General features: G+C 30.2%; 1 protein-coding gene across 1 annotated transcript; it reads left to right on the plus strand.

Moving 5' to 3' along the window:
- Positions 1-176: 176 nt before the first annotated feature.
- LOC133174644 (neurogenic locus notch homolog protein 1-like) lies at positions 177-13,610 on the plus strand. The gene is made up of 19 exons (XM_061309741.1): positions 177-309; positions 1,072-1,144; positions 1,303-1,497; positions 2,527-2,659; positions 4,199-4,324; positions 4,699-4,793; positions 5,190-5,311; positions 6,528-6,670; positions 7,727-7,843; positions 8,384-8,478; positions 8,894-9,032; positions 9,226-9,413; positions 9,951-10,020; positions 10,216-10,335; positions 10,647-10,763; positions 11,520-11,605; positions 11,724-11,853; positions 12,765-12,940; positions 13,089-13,610. The coding sequence occupies exons 3-19, from the start codon at positions 1,324-1,326 to the stop codon at positions 13,176-13,178; spliced, it is 2,121 nt and encodes a 706-aa protein (XP_061165725.1). The 5' UTR covers positions 177-309; positions 1,072-1,144; positions 1,303-1,323; the 3' UTR covers positions 13,179-13,610.
- Positions 13,611-16,013: the final 2,403 nt, after the last annotated feature.

Below are 16,013 nucleotides of genomic sequence, written 5' to 3' on the forward strand. Positions count from 1 at the left end.
CTCTTCATGCTTCATGAATGGAAAAGATTGCCAAATTGCAATATATACTTTAGTAAATATGAATTTGAAAAATGGATTAGTGTCAGGATATATTTCCCTTAATTGTTATTTTTCCCGATTAAGAGCATTAACTATTTTAGCGTTACCTGCGCCAAATTTATGTTTTTATGTTTTAGGTGCAAGACTAAGTCGGGCGGTCGAACTCATTCAGAAAACTGCTCATAACATCTCACAAACTACTTGTGTGAAATGGAGATTAAGGACAAGTGAGGATAAACATTTCATAAAATTTATTGGCAATGACGATGGGTATGATATATCTTATTGTTCATCACCACAGTTTTTTTTTTTTTTTACTGAATTAATGTATACATCTTTTAGCATTAAAATGTCTGAAATTTATGTTGGATATGTCATCCATATATTAGTTTGTTGAATTCTACTGAATATATTCTTCCTCACAAATACAAATCTCCGTCTTTGAAAACTAATGTTTGTTGCAAAATTATAACGATTGATTGACAGTATGTTGTTTTGTTTCCTATTCGAGAAATTTCATTTTTAGAGTCACTGTGAGGGGCTAGAAATTTAGACCTAAAACAAAATTATATCGATTCATTGACTGTATGTTGTTTTGCGTCTCATTTGAGTGTTTTTCACTCATATAGAGATGCCAGCATATAACCTTTAGGAGTTTCAACTTAAGACCTATACTCCGAAATCCGCCAATTGCAATTGAGCAGTGAGGGTTCTTAATCGTATCAACGCTTACCGCCAGCTTTTTAAACCTGGGGATAGATTATGATGAATGTCTTAATATTTTCTATTGATAAGCACAGTGATCACAGACCACAGAGTGTTTGATCTGATGACAAATTCATTTGACGTAAAGATAAAAGGTATTGAGGAATAAACAAATAGAGAACCTAAATAAAACATATTCAAATAAGAAAACAAAGTGAAATTTAATACACATTTCTTTGAAATCTCTAACATAGCTACAGATGCCGTGTAAATTGAGTTTAAAAATTCTTGAAAAGAAATACTGCATATGTTTTTCCTCTTCAATAGATGCTGGTCGTTTGTTGGAAATATAAGCGATGAAGGTGGGCAAATTCTTTCCCTTAGTGAAGGATGTTTAGATGTAAGTTTTATTCGTGTCATAATACAGGAATACATAGTCATATCTTCGCTCATATGTGAATTTCTTTAGACAGCGAAATGTGTAATGGAAAAAAGGACAGTTACAGTAAATTCTACCTAAGAGTGCTATAGATGTTTTCTCAGCTTGTCATGTTTTAGGAATATGCCGTATTACATGAAATGCACCATGCAATGGGCGGTCTTCATGAACAACAGAGAAACAAAAGAAGGGATTTTTTGAAAATCAACTGGGAAAATATCGAACCTGAAAATAATGATCAGTTTAGTCTCGATCAACATACCAAAAACAGAGAAGTTTATGACTACATGTCAATTTTACAATATCACCTTACGGTAAGAAAATATAAATAAAACAGTGTATACTAAATAATATTTTTTCTAAAGATTAATGTTATCGTAATTCTAAAGCTGTTTTTAAAAAGGGGATAGAATTTGAATCAATATAAATATTATTATTATATCAAGGCTTTAGAACCTTGTTCGATATAATATTTTTCAGTAAAAAAGTTTAAAAACAATATACATGTACTTTGGTTCATTTAAGCTTCCAGCATAATAGTTTTTTTTTTTTTTTTTCAAACTAAAGAGATGTGATGAAAAATTGAAAGTCTGACGATTTCATTACATAGAAACATAATAGTAGAATCGTTGATGGCTACAACTATCTTATATTGCTATTTAAAAACAGATGAGAAAAAGACGAGTATTTGATTTTTACATCGTCCAGGTTTCCACGTTTTAGGACATCTTTATTGAATTTCAAGAATAGATTTCTACAGTTAACATCCTTTCAATATAAGGCTAAAAATCTAGAACAAGTCTCCCTCGTAACTTAGTGGTTAGAGCTTTTGCTCTAGAGTCGCGGAGTGAGGAATTAATCTTTACATCGCGGGTTCAAATCCACAGAGAGCGGTCCTTCGAATGAGCGGAAGAAACCGAGGCCCCGTGTAGCAGTAGGTTCCTGCACGTAAAAAAAATCTCACTGGTCAAAGACCCTAAGTGCAGAGTAGCGGTCTAAATATGCAGCTCTCCAACTGCACGGGATTGCGTCTCAATATGAGTGAACAATTCGTGAAGGAACATTAAGCAAACAAACAAAAAATACATAAGAAACTAAAAATAGAAGTTCATAAGTGAACGACCTCTTAATATTATCTCTCCTTGGTGTTTCTGTCAATTAAGTAAACACAAGAGATCCTTTCAAATGAATTTCCAATTTATTTTAACAAAACAGAGAAGTACATGCACATGTTTATTGTAAACATATATAAACGTGAATTTTAATCATAACATGAGATTAACCGCTTTATTATCATTATTATTATTATTATTATTATTATTATTATTTTGGATTTTTTGTAGGCATTTTCAACAAATAATAAGAATACAATGACAATACCTGATAAGGACCTAGAGTATCTTATTTCAAATCCCAAGTACATGTTCTCCTTCTATGATATGGCAGAGGTTAACAAGGCGTATAAATGTCCAACAGGTCAGTTATTTAATTGAAACAATTTGTATTGACCAGTTTGTATTTTATCTTTTTCCAAATGAAATTTTTTTTAAATTTATTTACTTTACTCTATGGTTACTTTCCTTTGTAATTTATTTCTTTGCTTAGTTTAATTAGTATGGACAAAGGCATTTTTTCGATGACTGTAACTTTAAGCGAATAGGCCAACTTCTGACGGTTGTTGTCAGCACTATGAGCAAAGTCAAGATTTCTAATCAGTATAAAATTGAGGAGAATTCAATCATTATTTTGCGATACCATATCATATCGAAAAACATGCAATGTACTTAGTTTATCATTGCTGTTGAATTATTCCGGGGTTTTGCAAGGAATATAACTCTGCAAGAAGGCACATGTTTTATGAAATGTGCTCACACGTGACAATATTATGTCAAATTCGTATATATGGATAACAAGTTATTAAATGACAAATTATGCTTATTATAACAAACAGTCAGAAAAATATACTGAAATTTTCTTGATAGGAACTTGTGTTATTCTGTTCTTTGTGTTTCTTTTGCATACAAATCATGTAAATAAAGGGATGAGGTAACTGACAGCAAAGTTGGACATGTGCACTCATGTATTTCATCAAAAATGGTCATTTCCAGAACTGAATTTGAAAGTAAAGACATCAGAGATGAAGCACTTGACGATTGATCGTTGATGTATCATTTAAATTTTACTAACAACAAAGCAAGTGTCTAGATGTGTTTTGCAATCGCTGTAAAGATAGCAAACCTTATAATTATTTAAGAGGCAAATAATATTGAGATTTCCTTTTCAGTAATATAGTTAGAGAATGTTATCCGCCATGTACAAAACATTCAGGCTTCTGAACCCGTTTCAGATATAATTGTATACATTTGTAATTTATATATTGCTTCGCAGCTGCAGCGTGTAATTATAAGTTCTCGACTTTGTTGATTAATAAATACGTACGTGAATTTGTAACTCAAATTGCATTTTAAGCATTGACTATATGAATTATTTTGATTATCGAGAAATAAATGTGAACAAAACAAATCTCACAATTTATCTTTCATTATTATTTTTTTTAAGGCGGGGGGGGGGGGGGTCTTGGATTTCATGATTTGTGATATAATGTCAATTTGGACTGCAAAGCAAACAACAAAATGAGACAAGTATTGTAAAAAATCCAATTTTTTTGTTTATATGTTTCATTTATATGGATGTTATTCAAAGACGTATACATTCTTAGTTTTGTTTTGTTTTGTTTTTCTTTTTTTTTCCCCCCTTTTTTTTTTGTTTTGTTTCTGTTTTTTGCTTTTGCTTTTGTTTTGTTTTTTTTTTCTTTTTGTTTTTTCTTGTTTCCTTTTTTTATTGAAATTGAAATATATGAATTTTAGGAAGACTATATTCTGTTATTATTCATGTTATTAACACTATATATATATATATATATATATATATATATATATATATATATATATATATATATATATATATATATATATATATATATATATATATATATATATATATATATATAATTAGCTAGCTGTAGTGTAACCTGTAAGAATGACGGGTTTAGAATGCAGGCAGTAGATCAGCAGACTTGCCATTGTCATTGTCCTTCTGGGTTAAAGGGCACAACTTGTGAAGAGTTGGACACTGACGTCGGTAGGTTGAAAGTTTTTTTCCCCTTATATATGTATCAATTTAAGGAATTAAATAATGTCTGACGCATGTCACTGTCTTTTTTTTTTAATCCTGATTGGCCGATATATGGCTGAAATTGTGCCGATTCGGCGTAAAACATTAATTAATCAATCAATCCTTCAAGACAAGAGAGAACTTCGGCTTTTAGAAAAATATTTTTTTAGCATTAACAAGACGGTAAGATACATTTGTCAAAAAGGAAAAAAAAATGTGTATTTAAAGTTGCTTCATTATGCTATAATCTGTGTAATAGTGTATATCTAGTATAAAACTAAAAAAAAAATAATTAGTTCTGCCAATGCGGATTAGTTAATTTGGTTTATGTTCTAATATAGGTTGTGGGGAAACCATTACGCTTTTTAATGGCGAATCACGTGACATTAATATGACATCTTACAGTTCTGGAAAAATGTGTACATGGCTGGTGAAGGTAAGATTTTTAGATCATCACTAGAACTGATTTTGCACAAGAACTGCGAAGTTTTAGCATTTACAGTACAAAGCTTGTAAGATCATCCTGAAGTATATAAAGAAATGCTGAATAAAGAAATAAATATATCTAAAAAAAAATATCGGGATAACGATATAGGTTGGTTATGTTATCAAATTCCATAAACCCCAAATGCCCGATGGATGTTCAAAAGTTGCTTTCTAGCAGGAACGCTTTTTTATATTTCATTATCTCGGTGTGGCACTGACTTTATAAAATATGTAAAAAAGAATTGAAATGTTGTTTCAATATATTGATGACAAGAACCTAAAAAATTGTTAGGACAACGTTTAACTTTTCCTTATCTTGTTTTAAAAAAAATATTTTACATTGTAGGCTGAATCTGATTCGGTAATCAAAGCTATCGTCACATCCATTGATCTTCCCTTTAGCGTTAGAAAGGAGTGCTACCACTGGTTGGAAATCCGTGATTACCTCATTGGAGATCCTGGAAAAGAGTATACTAATCATAATATTCATACAGACTTTTAATTTGTATGCTAATACGAGGGTTGTTAGGAAAGTTCGTAAACTATGCCAATTTTCGTTACACTATCTTCAAGAAATTTAAAATGAGCGCTATCTTCAAGAAATTTAAAATGAGCGCATTATCATATGTAAAATATTTATTTTGTTTTAGTGTGAAGTTTCACCCCATGTGTTTTAATAGAATTCCTGTTATCTAATTTTAAAATCAACACGTTTTGTAACCACGGAGCAAACTCAACAATACTGTAACGTCAAAAACATACCGACACAAGGTTCCCAAAAGTACTATCCCTGTAAATTTCATACGGTATTGCCCAATACCAGTGCACTCAATAAAAACGTTTCTCTATCACTTGAAATGTATAATGCTAACAATTGTTTCAGTAGCATCATTCTGTTTGTCAATGTTATATTTTTTTTCACTGCATAATTGTGCTTTCACAAGATCAGCATATGTGAAGCGCCAAATTCTTAGCTTGACGTTACTAGCTTTTCAATATTTTTGATAAGATTTTTACGGACAATCCGTTTTCTCACAGATCACCATCGTCTAAACAGAGTAGTCTATCATTCAAATACCCTTTGTACCATTGACATACACATGCATGGCTCGCTTTTGACGAATTTCCTACTTCCTCTGGAATTTTCAGTTTTTTCTGGAGTTTTCTTGAGTACAACACAAAATTGTATGGTTAAATGCTGCTCCGTGACGTTCAACGACGTCATCTTTTTTGCGTATTTCAAAGAGGACTACCTAACTTCTGAAACTGATTTCTTTTCAACGAAACAAAGTCATAATCTGGAATCAGAAACGCTGAAACGATTTTTAATTTGAACGCTTAGAATTGTTCCGTTTTTGTGTCATTTTACAGAAGATGTGACTTCAGACATTATTTAGTGTCTTGATCGTAAGTTACAAAATTTTGACTTGCTCCGTGGGCCGATTTTCGCATTTTTTAAGTCTAAATAAGTTTGAAATAAACCACGATATTTAAAAAAAAATTTCATACACATCAGTTGAGATATTTCCTCCAACTTTGGATATAATATGACGTTAAGTAAAAAAGCTTAGACGGTAGTCCACGAACTTTTCGAACAACCCTCGTATAATCAATATGAGTTTTTTACGCGTAAATCGAGGCATTAGGAACGGTTTTTAAACAAACTGCAGTAAATATCTTATAGACTGTGTGGGAAATCTACAACTCCAATAACATATACCCAAGTGAATATTGGCGAGGCTTCGCCTTTCATGATCCGATTCAACAGTAAGAACAACCACTTACCAGGGACCGGTTTCACAATTAGAATGGAGGTCTTCCAATCAGGTACTGATCTAGTTTCATTTTAAATTTATCTTCTCTTAATGCATGTCATTTACCAGGTAAATTTCGTCTCCTATATAATCTAAAAAAAATGTTAAACAGTCAAACATTAGCGTCTTGTATATCGATTTCATTATGTTAATGGGCGTTTGACGATTAAAATACTTTTTCATCATGTACTTTAACATTATTTTCTTGATATATCTTGATTTTTCTATGGCCTGGAGGTCAAGAAGAGGGGATTGACAAAATTTGTTTAAACGCAAAACTTCTGTGTAATAATTTAGGCATATCTCTACAAACCGCATTGAAGATCCTGATCCTTTTATGCGCTAGCGCCCTTCTATTTCTAGCTATACTCTTTTTCTTTAAATAATGCACATATACTTTTTGTACTTGTATTATACATTGATGTCTTCAGAGCTTGCTTCTCCTGTGCTATTTTAGTCGTCAGTTTATTTTTTCCATGGATTTGTTTTCTAAGACATTGAAAAGATGGATATTGATTTCAACCGATACTTTATTCAACAAGTAATATCCACCATATGTATAAACAAAAAGATGTCTACCGTATACTGCATGTCTAGAATAAACTTCCTCTGTACAAGCTGGATAAAGCAATCGTGTATCGTGAATAACCATCATTATAACCAGTTGGATAAATCAAGTATAAAATCAAAAAGATCACATAAAATCGAACAGTTTTTTTTCTATTTGTCTTAAATCATTTTTACAGGATGAACCTGCACCATTCATTCAACTGAATGGTCAATGGAATAGCTTTGCCATTAAATTATCTTTTAGTAGACTTTCAGTCACCTTGCAGTTAACTGAATGGCAGAGTTTCATCCTGTAATTTATTGAATCAGTTCCTGAAAAACACTCTTTTGTGAAGGTTAAAAATATTTTTTTTTAATGTTTTGGCTACAAACAATGTTAAAAGAGTTGCTATACAAATTTCAGGCTAGATGTAGAATTGCTTTATGCTAAATTTTATTTGGATATGGAGACATACCTTTCTGTACACCAAGTCAACTGAATAACTACGTGTTCTTATAGGTTGTATGAGTTCTCCTTGCAAGACGGGGTCAACATGCGCAGAAGGAGGCAACGGTGGATCATACACATGTACATGCAAAAACGGACTGTCAGGAGAAAACTGTAATGAATTTGGAGGTAATGTAACTCGTATTATTAATAGCTGTATTATGGTGCAAGAATCCTAGTATATCTACCAAGTCAGAATTAGCCAAAATGAAAAAAATAGCATTACTCTTTGCCATTTTTTTTGACTACTTATTCCCTTTAAAAATTGCTCTGTAAAAATAAAACTGAAAGAAAATTATATAAATTGTCGAAGCTGAAACGTGTATTGTAATCTTGACTTAATAGTAGTTTGTGGCTAAAAAATCACATGTCTTCATTTAGATGGATATGTTTGATAATATGTTAACCACCTCATACCTTCTAAAATTATATAGTGCTAATAAATGTTCAACCCAAAAAATTAACCCCCATAAAAAATCCAAAAATCCTAAAAGCTTAACAAACAAAACAAAAACAAAATAAAAAAGTACAAAAAGGAAACAAGAAAAAAAAATGACAAGAAAGAATGTATTTCAAAAAATTTGTTTGCATGTAAAAGTTTATTTTCAATATAAGGGATAAAAATCTATAATTATTACAATGAATATTATTTCCATCGTTTCCTTGCAGCACTGTCAGAGAATTTCTGCAAGTTTGAAGATGATTTTGGGACATGTTTATTTGACCAAGATAAATCGGGGGATATTTTATGGAGCTTCAATACGGTAAATTTGTTTGGATATGTAATGTGAGGCAAGTTTGATATCAGGTATTAAAGCAAGGAGATGCACTGAAGGAAAGTAAAAAAAAAAAAATCATTGAAAAAAGTAAAAAAAAAAAATGGTCGAGAGAAAGATGTTTGAACGAAATAGAACTTTAAAGTCGGAGATCCTTTAAATTGAAATCATGCGATAGGATAGATGTATGTACCTTTAGAAAATGAATGCATTATAAAACATCAACAAATGAATATATATGTAAACCACTTATATCATATTATTTTATATAAAACCAGTTCTAAACTTAGTGCTCTATAGTTTAATTCAAATCGCTTTGTGATTCATTTGTACTTCACAATTAAAAAAATAAATAAGGTGGTTATTTGTTTGTTTTATTTTAATGTATTGTTGTAATATACAGAGAATTTGTGAAAGTGAAGATGGACCATGTATAACACACGGTAATGACTACCAGTTTCTAACCATGACTCCATTCTACGACGATGTTCCATACACCGCCGAATCAAAAGCCATTATAAAAACAAGAGCTCAAATTGCAGGTAATCTACATATATCGTATACTCTACGTGCTTTAGGAACAAGTTGTGGAACCTGTTTCTATTTATTTTATATGGCAATATATGTTTTTTTTTTTCTGTGTAGATTTAAAATTCTCTGTATCACTAGGCATAATATGAAAAACAATATTCTGTATTCTTTTTGTTTTCCAAATTTTCTGAGATTTTTTTTAAGCCAATGACCGATGTCTATCTTTCGACTATGCTATTGGCGAACTTCCATCAGGCGAAGCTCCAGCAGAAATAACCGTATATATAGATGGAAGTGAAAAGAAGAGGTCCAAGTTATATAATATCAAAACAACAACAAATTACAAATGGCGGACTGCAATCGTATCTGTCGACTCCATGGAGGATCTAGTGGTACGGTAAATTTTATGAAGGAAATATTAGATAACGAACAGTAGTCAAGCTCAAAATTCCATTGAAATAATACTTGTACAAACTGGAAGTAGTGCGCTCATGGATCTCTTCAAACATCAGAGGTGGGATAAGTTGCCATAGAGGAGTAAGAATCTCTTGTCGTCCGATCATACCCGCCGTGTGCTCCTTGTCATGATCGGGCAAATAAAAATAAAAAAAATTAAATACTTAACTCATAACTCATAGGTTTCAAAGCTTTTCTTATTATAAAAACAATTTATTCTTTTAATTTGTATTTTTTGGCAGATTGAATTTGAAATATTGAGATCCATTTTATATCTTTTAAATTCAATTTGACATTTGTTTATAAAAAAACAACTAAAATGTATAATAAATCTTTCCATTGTATCGAAGCACGTTCAAAACATAATGAAGTTGTATATCTTTGGCACTTGGCTTTTAGCTTGTTTTAATGTAGTTTTCCTGTTTAAAATAATCATTTTTTTATTTGCATTTTATAATAAATAAATTTGGTAGATCACCATAGAGGGCATTTTGGGAAATTCCTTTGTTGGAGTGGACAATATATCTCTTCGTCCAGGATTGTGTAAGTTTTTAATCCAAAAACACTCTTTTTTAAAAAATACAGAATAACTCGCAGCTCTATTTCACAAACGTATTGCAACCCCCATGTTTCAACGATGTCAATTGAAATTATTATTACCATCAGTAATGTATAGCTCTTTCAGGAATAGGATTTTAGATTGCTTAAAAAAGATTTACTTTTTATTAAAAATTTCAGGTACAAAATGTATATCTAATCCCTGTAAAAATGGCGGAACTTGTGAGGAATTGAATTCACCCACCGAAACTGGATACGTATGTACCTGTCCAGAAAGATTTTCAGGGGAAATATGTGAAAGTAATTATATATAAGCATCTTCTCTATTGAAACACTTAATTCAACAAATTTATTATAAAAAATAATGGAAAAACTTAAAAATGCATAATAATAGAATTACTGAAACTACTGACAGTAGTTGATAATTGAAAAAAAAATGGTCAAGGCATTATAACTAATCTTGACACTGCTTTAGGAAATGAGAATTAGGATAAAACATGATTAGAACATGTAAAAGGGGGTTCTGTTTGTAATTTGCAGATAATTTTATTACGATGTCTAATATAAATTACATCTGTAATGCTTATCAGATTAGATGTTTGTTACTATAGTCGATGTATGTTTCAACCATGATTGCCAGAATGGGGGTACATGTGTAGCAGACAAGGACAATATACAAGGTTATAAGTGCAACTGCGTAATAGGTTATGTCGGAGACAAATGCGAAGGTACCTGTCTTTTGCTTACAATTTAACAAGCTTAATAAGATCCTTCTGTAGAATCCACATCAACATTTGAATAATAGGCTTTTATAATCTTATAATCGCATCTTGTTATAACACGCAACTTATGTTGTTTTGAAAAAAAATAGAGCTTCTTGATTTGAAAATAAAAAAATCGCATTAGTGCCTCCTTTTAAATGTTAATTTATTATATATTCAATAAATCTTAATTGCACTTCTCTCGTTTAAACTATAATAGCTTATACATGTATGTGTAACTTGGTCAAAATATTCAGTAATTCACATATAATCCTAATTTCAATGTTCTTTCTTCCACTATATATAATTTTTTATGTTAAAACAATTATATCTTTTTGATTCACTCTACATAATTTTTATTATTAATCTGCCTCAAATCAAAATACTGAAAATAAGCTAGATCATTTCTTCATTTTACTGACATATGCATGAAAGATGTACTTTTTTGTTATCGAATTGGTGTTTTTATTTTGTTATATTTAGAATTAATTGTAGTTTATTAATTCTTTCGTTACTTTTTCTTTCGGGAATATATATATATATATATATATATATATATATATATATATATATATATATATATATATATATATATATATATATATATATATATATATATATATCTGGTGTTGTTGTTTCTAAAAATAACTGAAATATTGAGGTCAAAGATATATTGGCTATAATTTTGTAGCAACGTTTTAATTCATTTCTTCTCAACAATAGGTCGTTCTTGTCGTTTTGAAGTTGATAATGACCCAGCTTGCTTCTTGGCTACAGACGATGATACATCTTCTTGGTTTAGAATAATGGTAAGAAGATATTTAAGTTTTGCAATAGTTTTATTACAGTCTCATTATTGAAGTAAATGATTATTATTGGAGTAAACATTATTTTTATTATAGTAAAAATCTTAAACGATCATTTCAGGGAGCGACGCCTTCAAGTGGAACGGGTCCATTATATGCATATGAGGGATATTACTATTTTTATTTCGAGGCTACTGATTGTTCAAAGGGGGGACATTATTATGTCTATGATGACAATGTTGAATTTGAGAGTAAGTATTATACGGTATCCTACTTCCCAGCAAATAGTATTTGAAATAACGAATGGATCCAGAATGCATGCATTTTTTAAACTAACTTTAAAATATAATTATAAAACGAAAACTAATATTAACAACGCAAATGATTCCAATGAAACCATAAAAATAATTATGCAACAGGTACTCTGTATGATCAATCGACTGCAATTTGATATTTCTCTTAACAGCATTCACTGAATAGATAGCTGGCCAAGATGATTTTATGTCATATGATGCATATATATTTTTGATTGCTGAAATTTCTTTCAATAACACTGTCCTGTATTACCATTATCCCTATCTATTTATTTCTCTTTTCGACTTTTATAGGCATCCTTAAAATCTAAATTAAAAAAAACTCTCCTTCATCCCCTACCCACATCTACCCCCACAAAAAATCAAAACAGTTGACTCTTAAAAATGAAAAACAAATACACTTAAAATCAGTAAATTATGTACAAAATAATTTCTGTCATAACAGTAATGATTCTGTCCCTTTTCAGAGATTTTTTGGATGTAGTTTCTATGTACAATAAATTATGTGCAAATTGGGTATAATAATATATTTCAAATCGGTTGAAATATATTATATTGAATTTTCTTTTAAATTGTGTTCAATTGGTGATGAATGACGTCACATGTCTTATTATAATTGATCTTCTGCTTATTTACAAATCTGATTAATTTAAAAAAAAAAAGTTAGTTGTGACATAGAAAATGTCGTATTCCATATTTAGATTTTTTTTTCAATTAAATGTTTTATGGATTATAGACAAAGCCATTTTCAAGTTGACGAGGAATTCATCAAGTATCAATTCATTATAAATATAAAATTCAAAAAAAAAAAATAAATCATTATATGTATGCTACTTCTATCTATGCAGACAAGACGTACTGCCTTAGTTTGGCTTACCATATGTATGGAAGCGGTATGGGAACATTTTCAATCTATACATACAACAATGACCTCGGCTTTAAAGAACACTTTGCCGTCAGTGGAACACAAGGGAACGAATGGCATACTACTGACGTTAATTTGCCACTTAATAAAGACACTTGGGTAAAACAGACTTTCTTAGTAAAAACAGGCGACAAGATTGTATATATTACTATACTTTCTTTTTCGATTATTCGGAAGGTTTAGGGCTGAGATTGAACTATATGTGATCTTGGCATTCTATTAATTACATCGCTTTTTTTATATTTAGATTGCAATTGCGGCAATCAGAGGAAACACGTACCGGAGTGATATAGCAATCGATGACGTAATTCTCATGCCTCAACCATGTTCACAATGATGCCAAAGAAGAAAAACTTTTTTATCAATTTAGATTCTATTTATATGACTTATAACTAGAGAATTAGCATGTGTACTACTTCAACTATTATTTGTAACGCACCATATTAAATGTGATTTAATTTTACTGAATAACTTTAAGATGGGCTTGATGTAAAGGCGCGTATTTATTGTATATTTTCCATTTTTATGAATAGATTTTGCCAACATTTGTTATCGTTAGACTTTCATCTCTTATCCATAGGCTTATAATTTGTTTGATGTAACCTTCATATATACTGGGCTAAAAACAAGGTATGATCGAGGTTTTTTTTAACTCTAAATCTTACGAGACTACTTTTCGAATTATATTCCTTTTTCATATTAAATGAACAGATTTTTCAGAAGTTAATAAATATATCTTTTTATCATATAAACAAATGACTAAGCATGTAGATCAATCAATATCACAATTTGTATGAAGTAACTATTCCTTTTCCCCTTTTTGTGAAAAAAAAAAATAATTTTATTTGGTTATATTAATATATAGTTATCTCTGAAAATAGCAATATTAGACTTTTTAATATTACGTGCAAATTAATGATGTTCAAGGTTATATATATATATATATATATATATATATATATATATATATATATATATATATATATATATATATATATATATATATATGTTTTTACTTTACTGATTATCTTCCTATTTTCCAGTTAGCAAACCATCATCAATATTACTATTTCTTTCATTTTTTAACATTTGTCAAACACCAGTCGTTTGCTGGCATCGCAGTAAGCATTATCATAAAATTTTGCTTCCTATTTCCAATTTACTTACTTTTTCCAGAAAAAAGTTCATTAGATCAATAAAAAGGGCTCAAGTTTGGTGTGACCAGTCGATCTGGGATATTGACTCCTCGTAGGCACCTGATTCCACCTGCGGTGCTTCCAAGGGTCTGTAATTGCCCTGTTCACCATTCGAATCCTAACTGTATTTATGAGATTGATTACTGTTCGTTATTTTCATCTTTTACGTTAATTTTATGTAAGCATCCTGAAATTTTGACCAAATTAACATAAATACTAATAGAAGCTATTGTTTTTTTCTCTCTCTCCAGAAAACATTTGGTGCAAATGTATTGTATCAATTACAGATATATCAATTTTCTTATGAATGTTTTAGAACTCATTCTATGTTTTTCATTTTTAATTTCAATATTTACTCGGAATAAATAATATCAATATTGCATATGTATATCTTGTACTGTATCTGAAACTCAGTGTTTCCAATTTCATTTTTCTTCAAGTTCCAAAGATCAAATTGTGAATGTCTACTATGGGGAAAAATCGAAACTCATAGGAAGTTTAAACATATCATAATGGTAAAAGATTAATAAAGATTGATATTCTGTCATTTTAATAAAGTGGTGTATTGTCCTACAATTTTTTTTTTTCTAGACAGTGTTTGCTTACACTAGAGGTTTCATATTCCATGATATTCTGTTTGTGAATGATTGACGCATTATATTTGCAAGATTTGAATTATTTATTTAAGGCGCATTTAATTTTCATTCATCTTTTGGAATATTATAAAAGCTGGTGCTAGTTCATGAGAAAATGGTCATACTGCTTCATTAAATATTGTGAGAGGCGTCGCTAGCAAAAAAAAAAAGAAATATATACTATAGTTAATTATAGTTTACTAAAGTTAACTGAAGTGATAACTTTGACACTATGAAAACTATTGTTAACTATAGTGATAACTTTGACACTTTGATTTACCATTGTGATCACTATGACACTTTAGTGATATCTATGAAAATACTGGTGTGATCACTATGAAAATTTGATTTTCTATGGTGAAAACTTTGATTTACTTTAGTGATAACTTTGAAAACTCTGATTTACTATAGTGATCACTTTGAAAACTTTGATTTACTATAGTTAACTTTACTTAACTATAGTATTTTTTGTTAGGGTACTTCGTAGTTTAGTTTCAAAAAAGACTGGGAATTAAAAGGTGTTCTAAAAATTAGCTTGTTGCTTGAGCAGCGTTACAAATTAAATGGAATAGTTTGCTTCATGTACAATGGCGAGATAATTGGTGTGGGAACAGCTTGTTATAGGTCATCGAATAACAACTCTGCATTACTGAACTCGGTAAGTATTGACAGTTTGTTTCAAATGCTGCAACAACTGAACATTTAAATATTTGGGTGAGTTAAAACTTATATCAACTAAATTTAATCCTGACAGATTTTTGCACATTGCATATTAGTATAGAAGCATCTGAACATAAATCTGATTTATTTTTCCAGCTATGTGATCAGTTAGAATTTATGAAAGAAGCTGATTCCCAAAGCGATTAAAAATAAAAGCTATGATCAAACTTGCAACATAGTTGAAATTGGTTAAAGATATGTTTGATCATGTTCCAGATGTGCAGATTTGCTTTATCATGTTCCATATGACCATTTAATATAATTCTGATAAGGCAAGTCGGTTTAAAATAGGGAATATTTCTTAAGTGACAAAATTCACCCCAACCGCCCTCCCAAACTCAAACTGCTTAAAAAGGTGCTTGGCAAGGGAACCCAAGTAATATCTGAATATGAGATGAAATATTTATATTACAGACAGTTTATATGATCGATCTCGTATAGTCTTCTGCCTGATAATTTTCGAGGTAGCATTGAATGAATTGTCTTTATTGTGTGCAATAAATTTTATATATATAAACACAGGTATGATTTTCTTCATACCAACGTTTGTTTATCGTTAGTCTGTCGTCTGTTTGCTGTAAGCTTTTGAATGTTTGATTTTTTTCTTTCAGATATGCAAGA

Source organism: Saccostrea echinata, unplaced genomic scaffold (assembly GCF_033153115.1).
Source record: "Saccostrea echinata isolate AGI-Se365-2 ecotype Australia unplaced genomic scaffold, CSIRO_AGI_Sech_v1 ptg000058l, whole genome shotgun sequence".
Lineage (NCBI taxonomy): Eukaryota > Metazoa > Mollusca > Bivalvia > Ostreida > Ostreidae > Saccostrea > Saccostrea echinata.